Source organism: Phacochoerus africanus, chromosome 15 (genome assembly GCF_016906955.1).
Source record: "Phacochoerus africanus isolate WHEZ1 chromosome 15, ROS_Pafr_v1, whole genome shotgun sequence".
Lineage (NCBI taxonomy): Eukaryota > Metazoa > Chordata > Mammalia > Artiodactyla > Suidae > Phacochoerus > Phacochoerus africanus.
Window position 1 is genome coordinate 102,049,037 of NC_062558.1, and position 15,239 is coordinate 102,064,275.

General features: G+C 41.1%; 1 protein-coding gene and 1 long non-coding RNA gene across 6 annotated transcripts in view; one reads left to right on the top strand and one right to left on the bottom strand.

The window, feature by feature from the left end:
* Nucleotides 1–11,270, top strand: part of LOC125117032 (uncharacterized) — a 56,035-nt gene extending 44,765 nt beyond the window's left edge. Inside the window, exons 4-5 of the long non-coding RNA XR_007132456.1 lie at nt 8,814–8,980; nt 10,864–11,270. This is a non-coding gene — a long non-coding RNA (uncharacterized LOC125117032). The remainder of the gene's footprint in view (nt 1–8,813; nt 8,981–10,863) is intronic.
* Nucleotides 1–15,239, bottom strand: part of PANK1 (pantothenate kinase 1) — a 102,006-nt gene that overhangs the window by 2,082 nt on the left and 84,685 nt on the right. For all 5 annotated transcript variants that reach the window (XM_047762720.1, XM_047762721.1, XM_047762722.1 and 2 more), the window contains 4 exons: nt 14,918–15,171; nt 9,088–9,264; nt 8,453–8,576; nt 3,751–3,876 (listed from right to left, as the gene is read on the bottom strand). In XM_047762720.1, coding sequence (XP_047618676.1) covers nt 3,751–3,876; nt 8,453–8,576; nt 9,088–9,264; nt 14,918–15,171 — 681 coding nt within the window. The remainder of the gene's footprint in view (nt 1–3,750; nt 3,877–8,452; nt 8,577–9,087; nt 9,265–14,917; nt 15,172–15,239) is intronic.

The following is a 15,239-nucleotide window of genomic DNA, read 5'->3' on the forward strand; positions in this document are numbered from 1 at the left end:
ATCCTTTTCATGGCAAAAATTCACATTCTGCAGATGAGAAATGGAAGGTAATAAAGTCAGTGACCCTTTCAGGGTCACAGGACTTGTGCCAGGGCTCAATAACAAATCTGTGTGACTTCAAAGTTGTCATGTCTCACAGGAGAGAGCCCTAAGCTTCCCGCAGTAGATCTTGGAAAGGCATCAAAATCAGCCCAAGCTTCTCTTTGCTCATCTGTAAAAGAAAAGCCCACATATCTGTGAAAATGAAAGAAACTGAAAAACAGAAATTTTTAGAGAACCTGGATTCCAAAAGGCAGGGGACTCTCCTCTCCTCTGGTATTTTCCTGACCGAACAGTTGCTTCCTGCAGAGATGGGTGGTTCAGACAGTTCAGATCTTTGCCTCCACTGCCACCAGCTAACATTTACTGAGGGCTCACTATGTGTTAGAAATTGTTTAACATGGATTTACTCCCAATAACTTCATGAGACAAATACCATTATCACCCTGTGTTCCAAATGCTAAAGCAGAATGTTGAGGTAGCTTCATTGCCTAAGGTCTCCAGGTCAGTGAGAGGCTGTGGGCTTAATGCCTGGCTGGACCACTTCTCTTAGGAGGTGCTCACTCATATAAGTGAAATGAAGGAGACTGAGTGAGTGAGGATTCCAGGCAGGGCAGGAAAGCCACCTGGAAAAAGTACCTCCCAAAAGTTCCCTTGGCGTAATATCCTCTAGGAAGGCCTGCCTAAGCCAGAGTGAACCTAAGAATATAGGGAATTGTCTGAGAAGTACCTACAAGGAAATGTAAAAACACTCCCACTTTCACTGGCCATAGAGATTGAGTTATGATACATAGTAAAAACATAAGCCACAGAGGCCTAAAGATTGTACACAGTAGTGTGCATTTTTTCCCCAGAGAAGTGGGTTTCTGCTGAACACCAGATCTTATTTTCTTCTTTAATTTTTGCTTTTTAGGGCTGCACCCATGACATGTGGAAGTTCCCAGCCTAGGGGTCGAATCGGAGCTACAGCTGCCAGCCTACACCAGAGCCACGGCAACGCAAGATCCAAGCCATATCTGCAACCTACACCACAGCTCACGGCAGTGCCAGATCCTTAACCCACTGAGCGAGGCCCGCATCTTCATAGTTACTAGGCTGATTTGTTTCCACTGTGCCACAATGGGAACTCTGGATCTTATTTTCTGACTTAACCACCAATTAACTACCTCTCTGCCCTTGTAGAAGGCTTATTTATTTATTTGTCTTTTTAGGGCCACACCCACGGCATATGGAGGTTCCCAGGCTAGGGGTCCAATCGGAGCTACAGCTGCCAGCCTACACCACAGCCACAGCAACACCAGATCTGAGCTGCATCTGGGACCTACACTGTAGCTCACAGCAATGCCGGATCTTTAACCCACTGAGTGAGGCCAGGGAGTGAATCCACGTCCTCATGAATGCTAGTTGGGTTCATTAACTGCTGAGCCACAGTAGGAACTCCTGTAGAAGGCTTTTAATCCCTGAAGGCTTCCAGGGTTTGTTTTCTGTTTTAGTCTGAGAGCATGTAAACTTGGGTTGCCAGATTAAATCCAGATAAATACCAGATAAGATAACTGAGTCCTGTATTTTTATTTTTTTAATTTACTGTTTTGCTTTTTAGGGCCACACCTACGGCATATGGAAGTTCCCAGGCTAGGGGTAAAAGCAGAGCTGCAGCTGCCAGCCTACACTACAGCCATAGCAATGTGGGATCTGAGCCATGTCTGCAACCTACATCACAGCTCATGGCAACTCCAGATCCTTAACCCACTGAGCAAGGCCAGGGATCGAACCTGCAACCTGAATACTAGTCAGGTTTGTTACTGCTGAGCCACAATGGGAACTCCCTGTGTCCTGTATTTTTAATCACTAGAAGGACTAAAGGAGTTGTTTTCTTTTTCTTTTCTCTCTTTTTTTTTTTTTTAGGTTTTTATTATTTCTATTACAGTTGATTTACACTGTTCTGTCCATTTTTTGCTGTATGTTTTCCTTTTCATTTTAATTACTTTTAAAAGTAGCATCTTACAGGGGAAATCACTAACTAAGCATAGAAAAAGGGAGCTGTTCTGGCTGGGGTTGGGGGGAGTGAAAATTCTGCGACTCCATTGCCCTCACTGCCCCCACAAAAATGTTACATTATTTCATGCCTTAGCCTGCTTGTTTTCTGCCTTAGAGCAAGAGCATCTAAACTTTGGGCTGCCAGATAAAACACAGATCAATACCAGATAAAATAACTGTGTTCTACATTTGTAATCACTAAATATGGTAACGTGAGATGGACTAGAGGATTAAACAAAAAGAAAATTTTTCTGTGGTATAAATTTCTGTCATTGGGCCTTACCTATTTAGTATTTAACTTCCTATTGTTTTATACGCTTTAATAAAACGAAACATAGGCTTTGGAGAGCTCTTCATAACTTATAAATGCATCAGGAACTTCTCAAATAAATAATTCAGTTTGGAGATGAGAAAAATGCAACAGTAGTTATTCATTACAATTGAAATTTATAATGCTAGTTCTTCCAGTGTTCTTTCTGCTGCAACATAGCCAGGGTATTGAGTAGCTCCTGTGATAAATAGCTGCTCTCCACAGTATTGATTTTAAAGGGGGATAAGGAAGGTGGGAAGAGAGGAGGGCCCTCTACTCACTCGTAGAAACCTCTGATTTGTATTAGTGTAGAAACTGGATATAAGGGACCCTCTGAGTTAACCTGAGCTCTCTACTCCCTCTGTGAACAGGCTGGCTAATGTCTAGGCACGCTAGCCTCTCAAGGCCACCAGGCTACTCTTTGTAGCCTGAGTGCTTCTGTTCTCACCAGCTGAGTTGTTTACTTCCCAAGGGTCAGCTGTATTTATCCTCAAGTTTGTTTATGACAGTTTTAATGTTAATGGAATCATCTCACTATAGACCACACAAGCCAATAAAAAGAGTACACAGGAACGGTCCCTTCTATGAAAATCCAGTTAAATTATTGAAAAAGATTAAAAAGGTAGTAGTTACCAATAGTGAAAGTGGCTAGGAGTAAATCTTAAAAGTTCTCATCACAAGGAAAAAAATTCCTTGTGTGTGGTGATGGGTAATTAAACTTACTGCGATGATCACTTGATAATATATAGCTATATCAAATCATTATGTTGTGTACCTTAAACTTACACAATGTCATTTGCCAATTATATCTTGATAAAAATGGAAAGAAAAACGAAACAAAGATTGAGAAAGTCAGTCACTAACCATTGCCCTCTATTTAGGTGCATGCTACGTAGGAAAGATTGGAAAAATCTAGAAGGACCCTACAACCAAATTCTTTCATAAATATCTTCAGTTTCTTAATCCATTTTAAAAAACAAATCAGAAATCAAAGAAGGTTCATAATACGTGTGGATTATGAAAAAAAGGATATCACAATGTTTTGATCAGCAGGACCCTTGCTCAAAAACAGGCCTGGGTCCTATATAAAAAAATTGGTGAGGGAATGAACGTTTATATATTTTATGTTAAAGTAGTGAAAGCAGGGAGAGATTTTTTAATGATTACTCACTTTAACTGATTTTTTAAAAAACTTAACCAATCACTAGCCCTGACTGTTGGATAAGAGAGCTTCCATTTTATGTACTGTTCTTCCTTATCTTTTGCATAAATGGAAACTAAGGGACCTGATCCTATTGATCCTATGTTAGACAACCTGAAAAATTTGCATGTAGGACAACTAAGTCCGTGTGAACTCAACCTACCTCATGTTCCAAGAACAGAGCTTTTAGCTGTCCTTTGGACCAAAAATCCATGGCATATGCTAGCAGCTTCATGGAGACCATATTGATTCTGAGAAAATTCCCAACAAACACAACTCTGTCAATATTCTGGAAAAAAAAAATGAAAGAAAACCAATAGAATCATGGCACAAGAATAGCATTTAGCAATGACCCCATATTCTGTATATCATTGTACTCCACCACCTTGCAGAGTGAAATTTTTTTAAGTGGAATTTTTTCAGGATTTCCAAGATGACGCCAAACCAACCTCATAATGTATTCCACAGGAACTCTAGGGTGAGAATTTGGTTGGACAAGGTTGAGACTGACCTTGGGCTTATTTACAGGCATTACGTTAGGCTGCCTTAGGTCTGATATGAAATTCAGCTTCCAACATTCATATATAAAATTGTGACGAGTTCAAGTTCAGCTAAATTTGTTTGTGTATCTCTTTAATCCCCCAAACTTCCAACTGTAAATTAAGATATGGGTTATTCCTCTAAGAAGTCTGGTCAGGTTGCTGTGTGCCAAACACTGGCAATATGAAAAAGAATTTTTTTTTTTTTTTGTCTTTTTAGGGCCGCACCCATGAATATATGGTAGTTCCCAGGGTTGAATCAGAGCTGTAGCTGCCGGCCTGTGCCAAAGCCATAGCAACACCGGACCTGGGCCTCGTCTGAGACCTACACCACAGTTCGAGGCAACACTGGATCCTTAACCCATTGAGTGAGGCCAGGGATTGAACCTGCATCCTCGTGGATGCTGGCTGGGTTCGTTACTGCTGAGCCATGACTGGAACTCCAAAAAATAAATAATTAATACCCAGTTTCTACCTTTAGGATATGTGGTGGAATATCTTGTTTGGTCGCTATGTGGGTTACAATATGATAACGACAAATACATTTGTATTTTTGTTGTCATGGATACAGATTTGCATTCTGAACACACACCTCACACTGCGCTCAGCCTGTCTGCCACACAGATGCTGCTCAACACTCACTCACACAGAGTCAGTTGCTATGGTCACTTGTATCAAAGGCAAGAGAGTCTTGGAAGCTGGCATTATTTTCTGTTCAGTCTATCAAGAGCTATCAGGGTCTGGGAACACTGCCTTCTATCTGTCTCAAGTTTTAACAATGCATGTTCATGAACTCATTAACCACTGTGAAAATTTTCCATGGGTGGATCGGGGAGAGGTGGTTTTAATAAGTTTCAGCAAATAAAAACTGTGGCCACAAACTGCCCAGACTGAGAGTTGGCAAGAAATACTCAAAACTACAGAACAGATTGAAGAGGGATTTAGTTAAAATTAGGAGTTTCACCTTTTCCTCCAATACCAGGGAGTCCCAGGCAAGACTTGTTCAAAGCCTCAGGCCTGTATTACTCTGGTAGGAAGCCAGAAGAAATGGCATTAAAAGCTGATGCATAGTCCTCATTTCAAATATATTCCAAGCGGGAAAGATATAAATGTTAAAAAAAAAAAAGAAACATGGAAGACTTCTTTGTAAAAATAATGTCGAAAAAAATAATGTTGAAGTAGGAAAGGTATAAACACTCAGAACCCATTTTATTTATTTATTTATTTATTTATTTATTTAATTTTAATTTTTATCTTTTTTTGCTATTTCTTGGGCTGCTCCCGCGGCATATGGAGGTTCCCAGGCTAGGGGTCCAATCGGAGCTGTAGCCACCGGCCTACGCCAGAGCCACAGCAACGCGGAATCCGAGCCGCGTCTGCAACCTACACCACAGCTCACGGCAACGCCAGATCCTGAACCCACTGAGCAAAGTCAGGGATCGAACCCACAACCTCATGGTTCCTAGTCAGATTTGTTAACCCCTGCGCCATGACAGGAACTCCAAGATACAAATTAAAGCCAAACTGAAGTAGCATTTCTTACCCATGGATTTGAAACAGAGCAACAAGTTTGATAACCATGTATAGAGAAACTTGAACCCTTATACTCTGCTGGTAGGAATACAAATTAGAATCATTTCTATGGAGGGAATCTTATAATATCTGTCAAAATTACCATCTACATAGCCTTTGCTTTTGCAACTTCCCTTCTAGTCATTCATCCTATAGATATACCCACATGTATGTAAAATGCTATAAAATATTATAAACTATAACATTATAGTTTATGACATTTTATATATTTTATATATAAATTTATATATTTAGGTAAAAATATACATTTAATTATAGCAAAAGTCTAAATAAGGCTAAATATAATTAGGAAACTGATCAAATCAAGAGCAGCATATCTCCATGTTAGGATGCTACATGGCCATTAAAAATGAAGCAATTCTACATATACCTACATGAACAATCTCAAGATGTATTATTATGTAAAAATGCAAGAAGCAGTATTTCCAGAAATCCATATTGAGGTATGTAAAGCAGACTCATCTAATGTCTGGGATTCCTTACTAGTATTTTAGTTAAAAAGAGAGGGAAGGAGGAAGAGAAGCAAGAAGAAAACAGAGATAAAGCATTTGTGGCAAAGTCTTCTTAACTGCTGAGTCTGGGCTGATGACTCTATGGGGATTTTTTTATACTATTCTCTCTCCTTTATGTATGTTTACCAATTTCATCATAAAACATTGATAAACCACCAAAGCAAGGTAGAAAACAGTACGTAGAGGGTGAAGTGTATGGCATGTGATTCTATCTATCTCAGTAAAACTGATGTTTTTTTAAAAAAGAATTTACATGGTGTTTGCTACCCTTGAAGCATATGTTTACTCTCTACTGCAGTAAAAGCAAAACAAAGCAAAACAAGCATAAGCAATGAAACAGTGGTTGCTCTAGTGAGCGTAAAACTGAGGAACGGTATGGCAATGGTGACACTTCCTTGTATACCCTCCTTCTTGTGCTTCAGAGCTCTGAATTATGTGTTCATATTCTCTATTCAAAAAGATGAATACAAACTCAAGTTAATGATGAAGCATTTCATAATGTTCTGATAATCACAGAAAAAATACTTTAGATTCAGTAAGTGTGGTGTCCCTCTAAGAAATGACTGGAATCAAAGATTCTCCAATGATCACGACTCTAGGGAGCAAGGCAATGGGAGCAAAATGCTTCCAGTTCCCGGTATGTCCACGGGGAGCCTGCACTGGCAGGATGCCAGCTAACTGAGCCCTTGCCCCAGGCGATCCATGATTCCTCTCATTCATTGAACACCACAGAAACACTCAAAATAGTTACTCCAGCTAGTATGTAGCATGGCTACACCTTCCAACAGCCACTTTTGCCATACTCCAACAATACATGGTATTGGAATTGAAATCAAAAGTGAAAAATAAAGGCATTTTCTTTCTCCCTAAGGTGATTATAATACCTCTAAAAAGACCTGTTGGCTCACTCAAGCTCTGTGGAAAGTAGGGGAAAGGACATCTATTGCTCTATGGGGCAGGGAACATTCCATGGAAATGACCTTTGAGAGTCCGTGAGTACAGCCAAGTACGCACAGACTGGTCTTGGGGCCTGTGTGGCTGCTTGGAAAAACTCTTTTTAAAGATTAATGTCAAAAAATAAATTCTCTGTTAACACAAGTCCTATGATCACAGTGGACTTTGAAAAGTCATGTCTCTGGAATACATTCTTTCATCTGAATGCCAGACTCCCATTTCCACTCTGTCTGAAACAGGGGTTTCGAAAAAGCAGGACCTTGATCCATAGGCTAGTGACGGATTTTGTTCAGTATTGTGAAAGGAGGGTGTCAGTCTTGTAACCCCAGAGTTCAAAGGCAGGGCTGTCACCCACTTGTCATAAAGGGCTGCCTCACGCCCTGTTTAACATTCTACTCTTCAGTTAGCAGGGGGTTGCAAAGGGTTTCTGCAGGACTTCTACTGTTCTCTTTCTTGATCTGAGTGGTGGCTTACATGGGTGTGTGTGAAAATTCATCAGACTGTGTATTTGTGTTGAGCCTTCTTCTGTATGTATGTCATATTTCTATTAAATTTTATATTTAAAAAAGTCTATTGCTAATGCTACTACAATTCTTTAATACTTGTACTGTTACCTCTTCCATGCCCCAAGCCTTCTATCTTGTCTTCCTAACCCAACTCAGTGAGAGCAATTCTACTTTACACATCGTGTATTTCAGAGAAGGCTTCCATTCTTTCCAAAGGAATTTTGCAGTGTTTCAAAACATGTTACCAAAGCTTTGTCTGTCATCAGCTCCACTCTTCCTTGTGACCGGGGCTCTGGCTGGCCTCAGCTGTAGCAAGCTCTCTGTGCTTTGATAGCCCTGTACAATGCTGCTTGAACTCCATGCCACAAGGCAACACTGTAAAGAAGCTGAAAGCAGAGAGAATATCGAATATTGCAAGTGGAAGGTTTTACCTGCAATTATTTGCAAGGATGCACAGAGACTTTCCTCACACTTCAATAGGTGTGTGTCCATGAGGTTGGAGAGGCTATGGCATAGACTGTCACCTTGACCATGTTTCCATAGTTAGATGGTTTTGTTCGTCATCATCCAGTGCCTACTTAAAAATAAAACACATACTCCTCTCCCTCTCCCAGCACACACCCCTCATGTCCTACAAGGTGTGACTATGACAGAGAGCCAGTTTCCCAATGTTCTGTAGTTTTATGAGGGTCAACAGTTACTGCACTGCCAATGATGGTGTTTATGAATGGCACACGGCTCTCTCTGGGTTAAGGCCTTACCTCGTTCAATGCACACATCCGAGCAATGGAGCCAATGTTGTTGGTGATGGTGACCAGTGTGGCCCGGGCGAGGTCTTCCTTGCTGATGGACTCTCGTTTTTCCTTACTCATCATGTTGCCAAAGCTATGTTGGAAATATTAGCGAGAGTGTTCAAAATCATCCTCAGGTAGGCCCCATGCCTCCACCAAAGAACTGTGGAGAGCTTTATGAGTAACTCTGATCAAGCTCAAACGACCTGATTTGGCTACCATGGTTTTCAAGCAGACAGGATTACGATGTGAATGGTTGGCTGCCCTTTGCTTAATAGGGACAACTTAGCATGGCTATTAATGGGGAACAATTCTTTTTTAATGCCTCTAGATATCTGGACAAGAATGGAACAGGGGAAACTGTTGCAGTGTTCCAGAACCTTCTTTCAAAGCTGCCTTATTTTAAGCACAAGCATCAAGAGCTCAACCGCTCAGTGCTTCACCAAGGGCAGGAGATCAAATCTGAGCTCTGACTCCATACATCCTTGCACCAGGCTGGTGGGTTGACATTAAAAAAAAAAAAATAGTAATAATTAAATGACCAGCCAGGGTGGAGAGGTTGCCTTGTGTTTAATTGTGACTGCTCCTAGCTACTTAGTCTCTACCTTGATGCTACCGCAGATCCTTGAAGGCCAAATCGTTCATAGTCTCCTCCGTAAATGTCCTTCACCAGCTTATCAACATTGGTGCTGTCGCCTTTAGCTGCCATTTCCAGAGCTTCTTCAAAGGTCTCACAACCAGTCAGCAAGCAACATAGGCCTAGGAATGTTCCACCTCCAAGACTGAAGGAACAATAAGGTTTATTTTTAAGTTTTACTTTAAGAGATGCCCATCCGAGTCCCCAACTACATCAAGACCACTAATATGGGTTAATAAAAACAGAAGAAAAAACAAAGGGGCACTTGAATGAAAGTGCTGGGTTGAAAAGAACTCTAGGGTAGATTGGATAAAACAAGAGGGCAGAGACGAAAAGAACCATCAAGGAAAACTTGCCCTGAAGTTTGAGAACAAAATCAGAGAAAGACTCTCACTGATTTCCGTTGTGAGACCTTCAACTAGCCACTGACCTAATCTTCCCATGCATAAAATGGGCCACATCATGATCTATCTCCCTTATTTGGGTGGTCTGAAAGCAGCAAAGAACCAGAGCAAAGATTGCTATTAAAAAAAAAAAAAGTAGCTAAATACAAACTCTTAGAAAGAAACTGTGTGTACATGAAGCATAGCCTCTCATCTATAGGGACAGACTCTGTAATGACAAAACTGAACTAGGACTCTGCCAGGAATAGCCAGCCCCAAAGCTCTATCTTTCATCTGACCTTGCTCCTCTAGCAGACATGATCTTATTTAAGCTCCTCAGAAATTTCAAAAACCACGGGTGGATCTCATATTGGATTTTTTTCTAATAAACTCTAGAAAAGGTTATTAGTATTTTACTTACCACCCAATGGTCAAAAAATAGTAACAACAATACCAAAATGGTTTCAAGGCTCAAACTATGTTTTAAAAGCTTTCAGTTGTTGGGGAGGAGGGATTCCTCTAAAATAATCTTTGAAGACAAAATTAGAAACCAATTATGATAGTTGAGAATGAACTCAATTGGGTATTAACATCAAAGTGATCTGAGGGGAAGAAAAGCATATTCAGAAGAAAGCTGTCACTAGTGAACTCCTGGCAGGAAAAAAAGTACTGCTATGGCCACGGATGGGTTTTACTCTTTGTTTACCATGCAGAAGAGTAAATGCACACCAATTTGTTCTGAAGTCCCAAGAGCTACTAGCCCTGGGAATTTCATACGTGTTTGGGTACTGGCTTTTAATCTAAGAGAAAGTTGAGATGGACATTGTTTTTAAAACTTAAATTTGAAAAAAAGAAAATTTAGGGTAAACTATATTTATTGTAACTCTTGACAAAGAAAGTACCAGATTGCAGATGCACAGTTCTTTACATCACATCTAAAGCATAACTGTACTATTTCTTAAAGAGTGATTCCTATAAAAATACATACTTGATTGACATGATGGGTTCTCATGGAAAATGAGGTAGTTAGGCACCACCGGTTACAACTCTCCAAACCATAGGTGCAGTACCACGAGGATAAAAAGAGCTCCTTGGGCATTATTGCCTTGATAGGTCCATCACGGTAGATATTTTGAATTTCCTCTAAGAAAGTGTTTCTTGCATTTAACATGGCATGCCACGTTACGTGGGTGGTTTCAGTTGACCCTACGAAGCTAGTGTGGTTTAAGGGGGTTTGGGGATTTGTGTGTTATCTGAATTGGTCTTGTTTTCTCTCTGGATATTTATATATTTTAAAGTCTTTGCTCACATCTCTAGTTTTTATCTTTCATCCAGACTACTAACCTTCCTTTGACCATCAGGCATTTGTATTGAGGTGTTCAACAACCGACTCCAAACAGGCACCTGAAGACACTGGCTGACTTAGAAAGAAGGCAACTCATCATCTGATGTGTTGGTATGAGTGAAAAAGGGCCAGGGCTTTTTATGACTGGAAAATGACAGGTGACTCCAGACAAAGAATCGGAGCTGAATGAGGAAAGCGAGCATGCACTGGCACAGCGGGGACACTGCAGACAGGAGGAAAGAATGCACAGTCGCACAGGAGCACTCAACCTGCTAACCATGATTTAATCTACTGATTCTCTCGCTCATGATCAGATACAGCTGTTTGTTTCAGCAGACACATGGCAAGACCTTCAGCAAATCAGAGACAAAACAGCATTATAAAAAAAAAAAATTCCTGGAGTTCCCATCGTGGCTCAGCAGATATAGGCCAGTGGCAACAGCTGTGATTCAACCCCTAGTCTGGGAACCTCCATATGCTGCAGGTGCGGTCCTAAAAAGACAAACAAACAAAAACCAGCAAAGCTGTAGTGAGGAATTTTAGGGAGAAGTAGAAGAAATCAATTACTGAATGCTCGTGCCCTTAAAATAAATTCCAAGAGAATAAAATAAGCTGCATTAATTTCAGCCAAGTTTTAAAATGCTTTACATTCCTTTTTTAATAGATTACACATTCTAACAATGCCACCTGTTAAGTCCTTTTTTTTGGACTGACTTCTATATTAAAAATGGAGTTGTGTCAGTAGAAAAAAATGTTGCTACTAACTTAGGATAAAATTACACATAACACTGAAACGAATGATTTAAAATCATATGTTTAAAAGAAAGCTGATATCCTGTAATGACGTAGCTTCCTAAAAATAAAAATGCTTAATGGGAAGTTCCCACTGTGGTGCAACGGGATCAGTGGCATCGCCACACTGCCAGTCCCCAGGTTCAATCCCCGGCCTGGCACATTGGGTTCAAGGCTCCACAACTGTGTCGCAACTGATCCCTGGCCCAGGAACTCCATATGCTGCAGGGCAGCCAAAAAAAAAAAAAAAAAAAAAAGCTTAATGGGAAAATAGGGTATATGAGAATACGAGAATTACCAAATAGAAGCAGGAAAACTTAGAGTTTATGCCATTTGCTTAACTCAGTGATTCCCAAAATATGATCCACACACTGATGTTCACTGTTGACCAAATCACAGGCACAGCTTGTCTTACTGTGCTTCTCCTTATTGCACTTGGCAGATTCTTCATTTTTTACAAATGGAGGGTTTGTGGCAACCCTGCATCCCAAGGATATAGGTGTCATTTTTTTCAATAGCATCTGCTCATTTTTTTTGCCTGTGTTGCATTTTCCTAATTCTTGCAAGACTTCAAACTTTTAAACTTATTAATATAGTTGTTATGGTGATCTGTGACCTTTGCTGTTCCTATTGCCAAAAGATCATGACTCGCTGAAGGCTCAGATGATGGCCAGCATTTTTTAGCAATAATGTATTTTTTAATTAAGGTATATACATTTCTGAAAACATAATACTTAACAGACTACTGTACAGTGTAGACATATCTCCAAGGTATGCCTATAGTTTAGATTAGTGTTTTTATTGTTTTTTGTTTTTTTCTTTTTAGGGCCGAACCCACGGCATATGGAAGCAGAAGTTACAAGCTAGAGGTTGAATTGGAGCTGCACCTGCTGGCCTACACCACAGCCACAGCAACTCGGGATCCAAGCTGCGTCTGTAACCCACGGCAGCTCACAGCAATGCTGGATCTTTAACTCACTGAGTGAGGCCAGGGAATGAACCCGCATCCTTGTGTGTACTACTCGGGTTCTTAACCCGCTGAGCCACAACAGGAACGCTATAGATCAGTGGTTTTCTAACTTGGGTCACAAAATATCCTTTGACAGAAAAATTCTGGTTAGACAAGGAGAATGTGGGGACCACCGACCTGAAGTTCCATTCCCCTCCCCCACCTGTGGTGGCCCCAGAAAGGGCTTGCTAGTAACCTTCAGTCTCCTGTGGCACGTTTTAAACTACTGGTTAAAGAGAGCTTGTAAGGAAGCTTGGACATCCACACAAGATTTGCTGATGACTGCAAAGCCCTGGTCACTAATGGGCATTTGCCAATAACTCAAATTTATAGGTATCATTGTACAACATAACAGAGACCAAACACTATGACTGGCTCACTTGACCCGGATCCTTGGAACCTTCAAGTTTGAGAGAGTGTACCTGCGACATAATTCATGAATTTGTTAAGTATTAACCAACAAAATTATAAATATCTCTCATTGTGGAAAATGTTCAGTTTGTTGTTACCTTGGGGCTAATTCTACCAATTCAGTTACTCCTTTTGAGAGGAAGTTTGCAGTTTCTTAAAAATTATACCTTGCTTAGGAGATCACTCTTTTAAGGGAAAACCAGCTCAGCTGGAATATTCCTTTGTATCTGATACTTCTGACTGTTCTAATGAGGCCACGGGGCCCATTGAGTCTTATGTGAGCAAGTAAGCTTAGTTCTAGAGTCTCAGTGAGAAAATGTATTGCCTAATGGCGGTTAACGTGCACACCAAAGCTTATATTCTGGACACAAACAGGCTCAGTCAAACCAAGTGTGCCAGGGTTTCTTTTTTTTTTTTCTTTTTTTCTCCTTTTTTTTTTCTTTTTAGGACCACACCCACAGCATATGGAAGTTCCCAGGCTAGGGGTCAAATCAGAGCTGCAGCTGCTGGCCTACACCACCGTCACAGCCAGATCCTTAATCCACTGATCAAGGCCAGGGATTGAACTCATGTCCTCATGGATATAGGTCAGTTTTGTTTCCATTGCACCACTATGAGAATTCCATGCCAGGGTTTCTTAACACCACTATTAACACTCGCGGCTTGACACTTTTTGGTGGTGGGGGGCTGCCCTGTGCATTATAGGATATTTAGCATATCCCTAACTTCTGGTCACTAGATGCCGCTACCACCCCATCTCCGGTTTTGACAACCAAAAAATGTTTCTAGACTTTGCCAAACTTTCCCTGGGGGGCTCAATCTTCCCTTCTCCAGTGGTGAGCCATTGATTTATACAGACCCACCACAAGTCACGTTAATGCAGAAGAAAAGCAGAACTCTCTTCCTAATGGCTGAATAGAATGGCAGAATTTCAGTACTGGAAAAGCCTGTAGAAGCTAAGGAACAACTCACTCCAGGCCACAAACAAGGACACGGAGACCCTGAGAAATGACATGACATCTTCATCTATCAAAACCAATGGTTTCAATATCACGTCCCCAAGCACATGTCTCAGAGCATTAGTTCTTTAAGTTGTTCCTCCAAAAATGGGTTCTGTGGGCCAATAAGTTGAAGAAACACTTCTCTTATAAGCAAGGAGAACCTGTTTCATTTTGTTTGCGCTAGGATTTCTCAAAGATTTCTGACCCTGGATCCTTTTGACATGTCGAGTTGCCATTAACAGGAGGCTATGCCCATGTGCCTTTGGGGTGTGTGTACACTAAACAAGGCACTCTGCCCAGCTGTGGTTGCAGGGCTGTTCTGTCCATGGCAGTCTCAAATTCCCTGGGAGGTGTACCAACTATTCTCGTTTGCAGCTGGAGCATTTACCTGAGGGTAAAAAACACTCCTTGTAAACCCAGTTTGGCTCACTGATTGGAACGACATTATTTCAAGCCATTCTTCCTGCGCTAGGAACTAAGGTAGTTTCAAAAGAAGGGTTCTTGAAACCCTCTCAGCCCATCCCAAGCATCCTTCCATCTGGATTCCACTGTGCTTATGGTCCCTGCCCTTCACCTGGCACCTACTAGGTACTGCCTTTGGGTAAACTTTTGGTATGTATGACCTTTCTTCCCTCAACATGACCCGCTTCCAGCAAAAGCAAGGGCTGTACTTTATTAACCTTTATATAAATCACTGTGTGTAACATATCCAATAGGTCATTTTTGATTGGCTGAGGAGGGTAAGATCTTTCTTTTAAAAACATATTCAATAGAAAGCACCTTTTTAGAAACCGGTTTTCAAGGAGGAGGCCTGGGTTGAAGCACAAAAAGGTTCTCCTAGTGGAAACCATATTTACCTGGTCCCTGTCACTCTTTTATAGTTGTCCTTGGAGTACACTGCTAGAATGCTCACACCTGAGCCCATGTTCACCAGCAACATAGGGTATGGGTTATCCAGGCAGTACGGCTTTTTTTGACACAATTCGGGATTTGTGGGATTCTCAAAATAATAACATTCCGGCTTGCCGTTGAAGCCGACGGAGTCAACGTAAAGCAGGCCCTGAATGAGACAGTCCAGTTCATCCAGTTTATGGAGCTGCAGGTCAGCGATCTGAAAGAGAATAAGACCTTGTGAGAGAGGCTGCCAGCACCTCAGGGGAAGAAGCTGCAGAGGCTTTT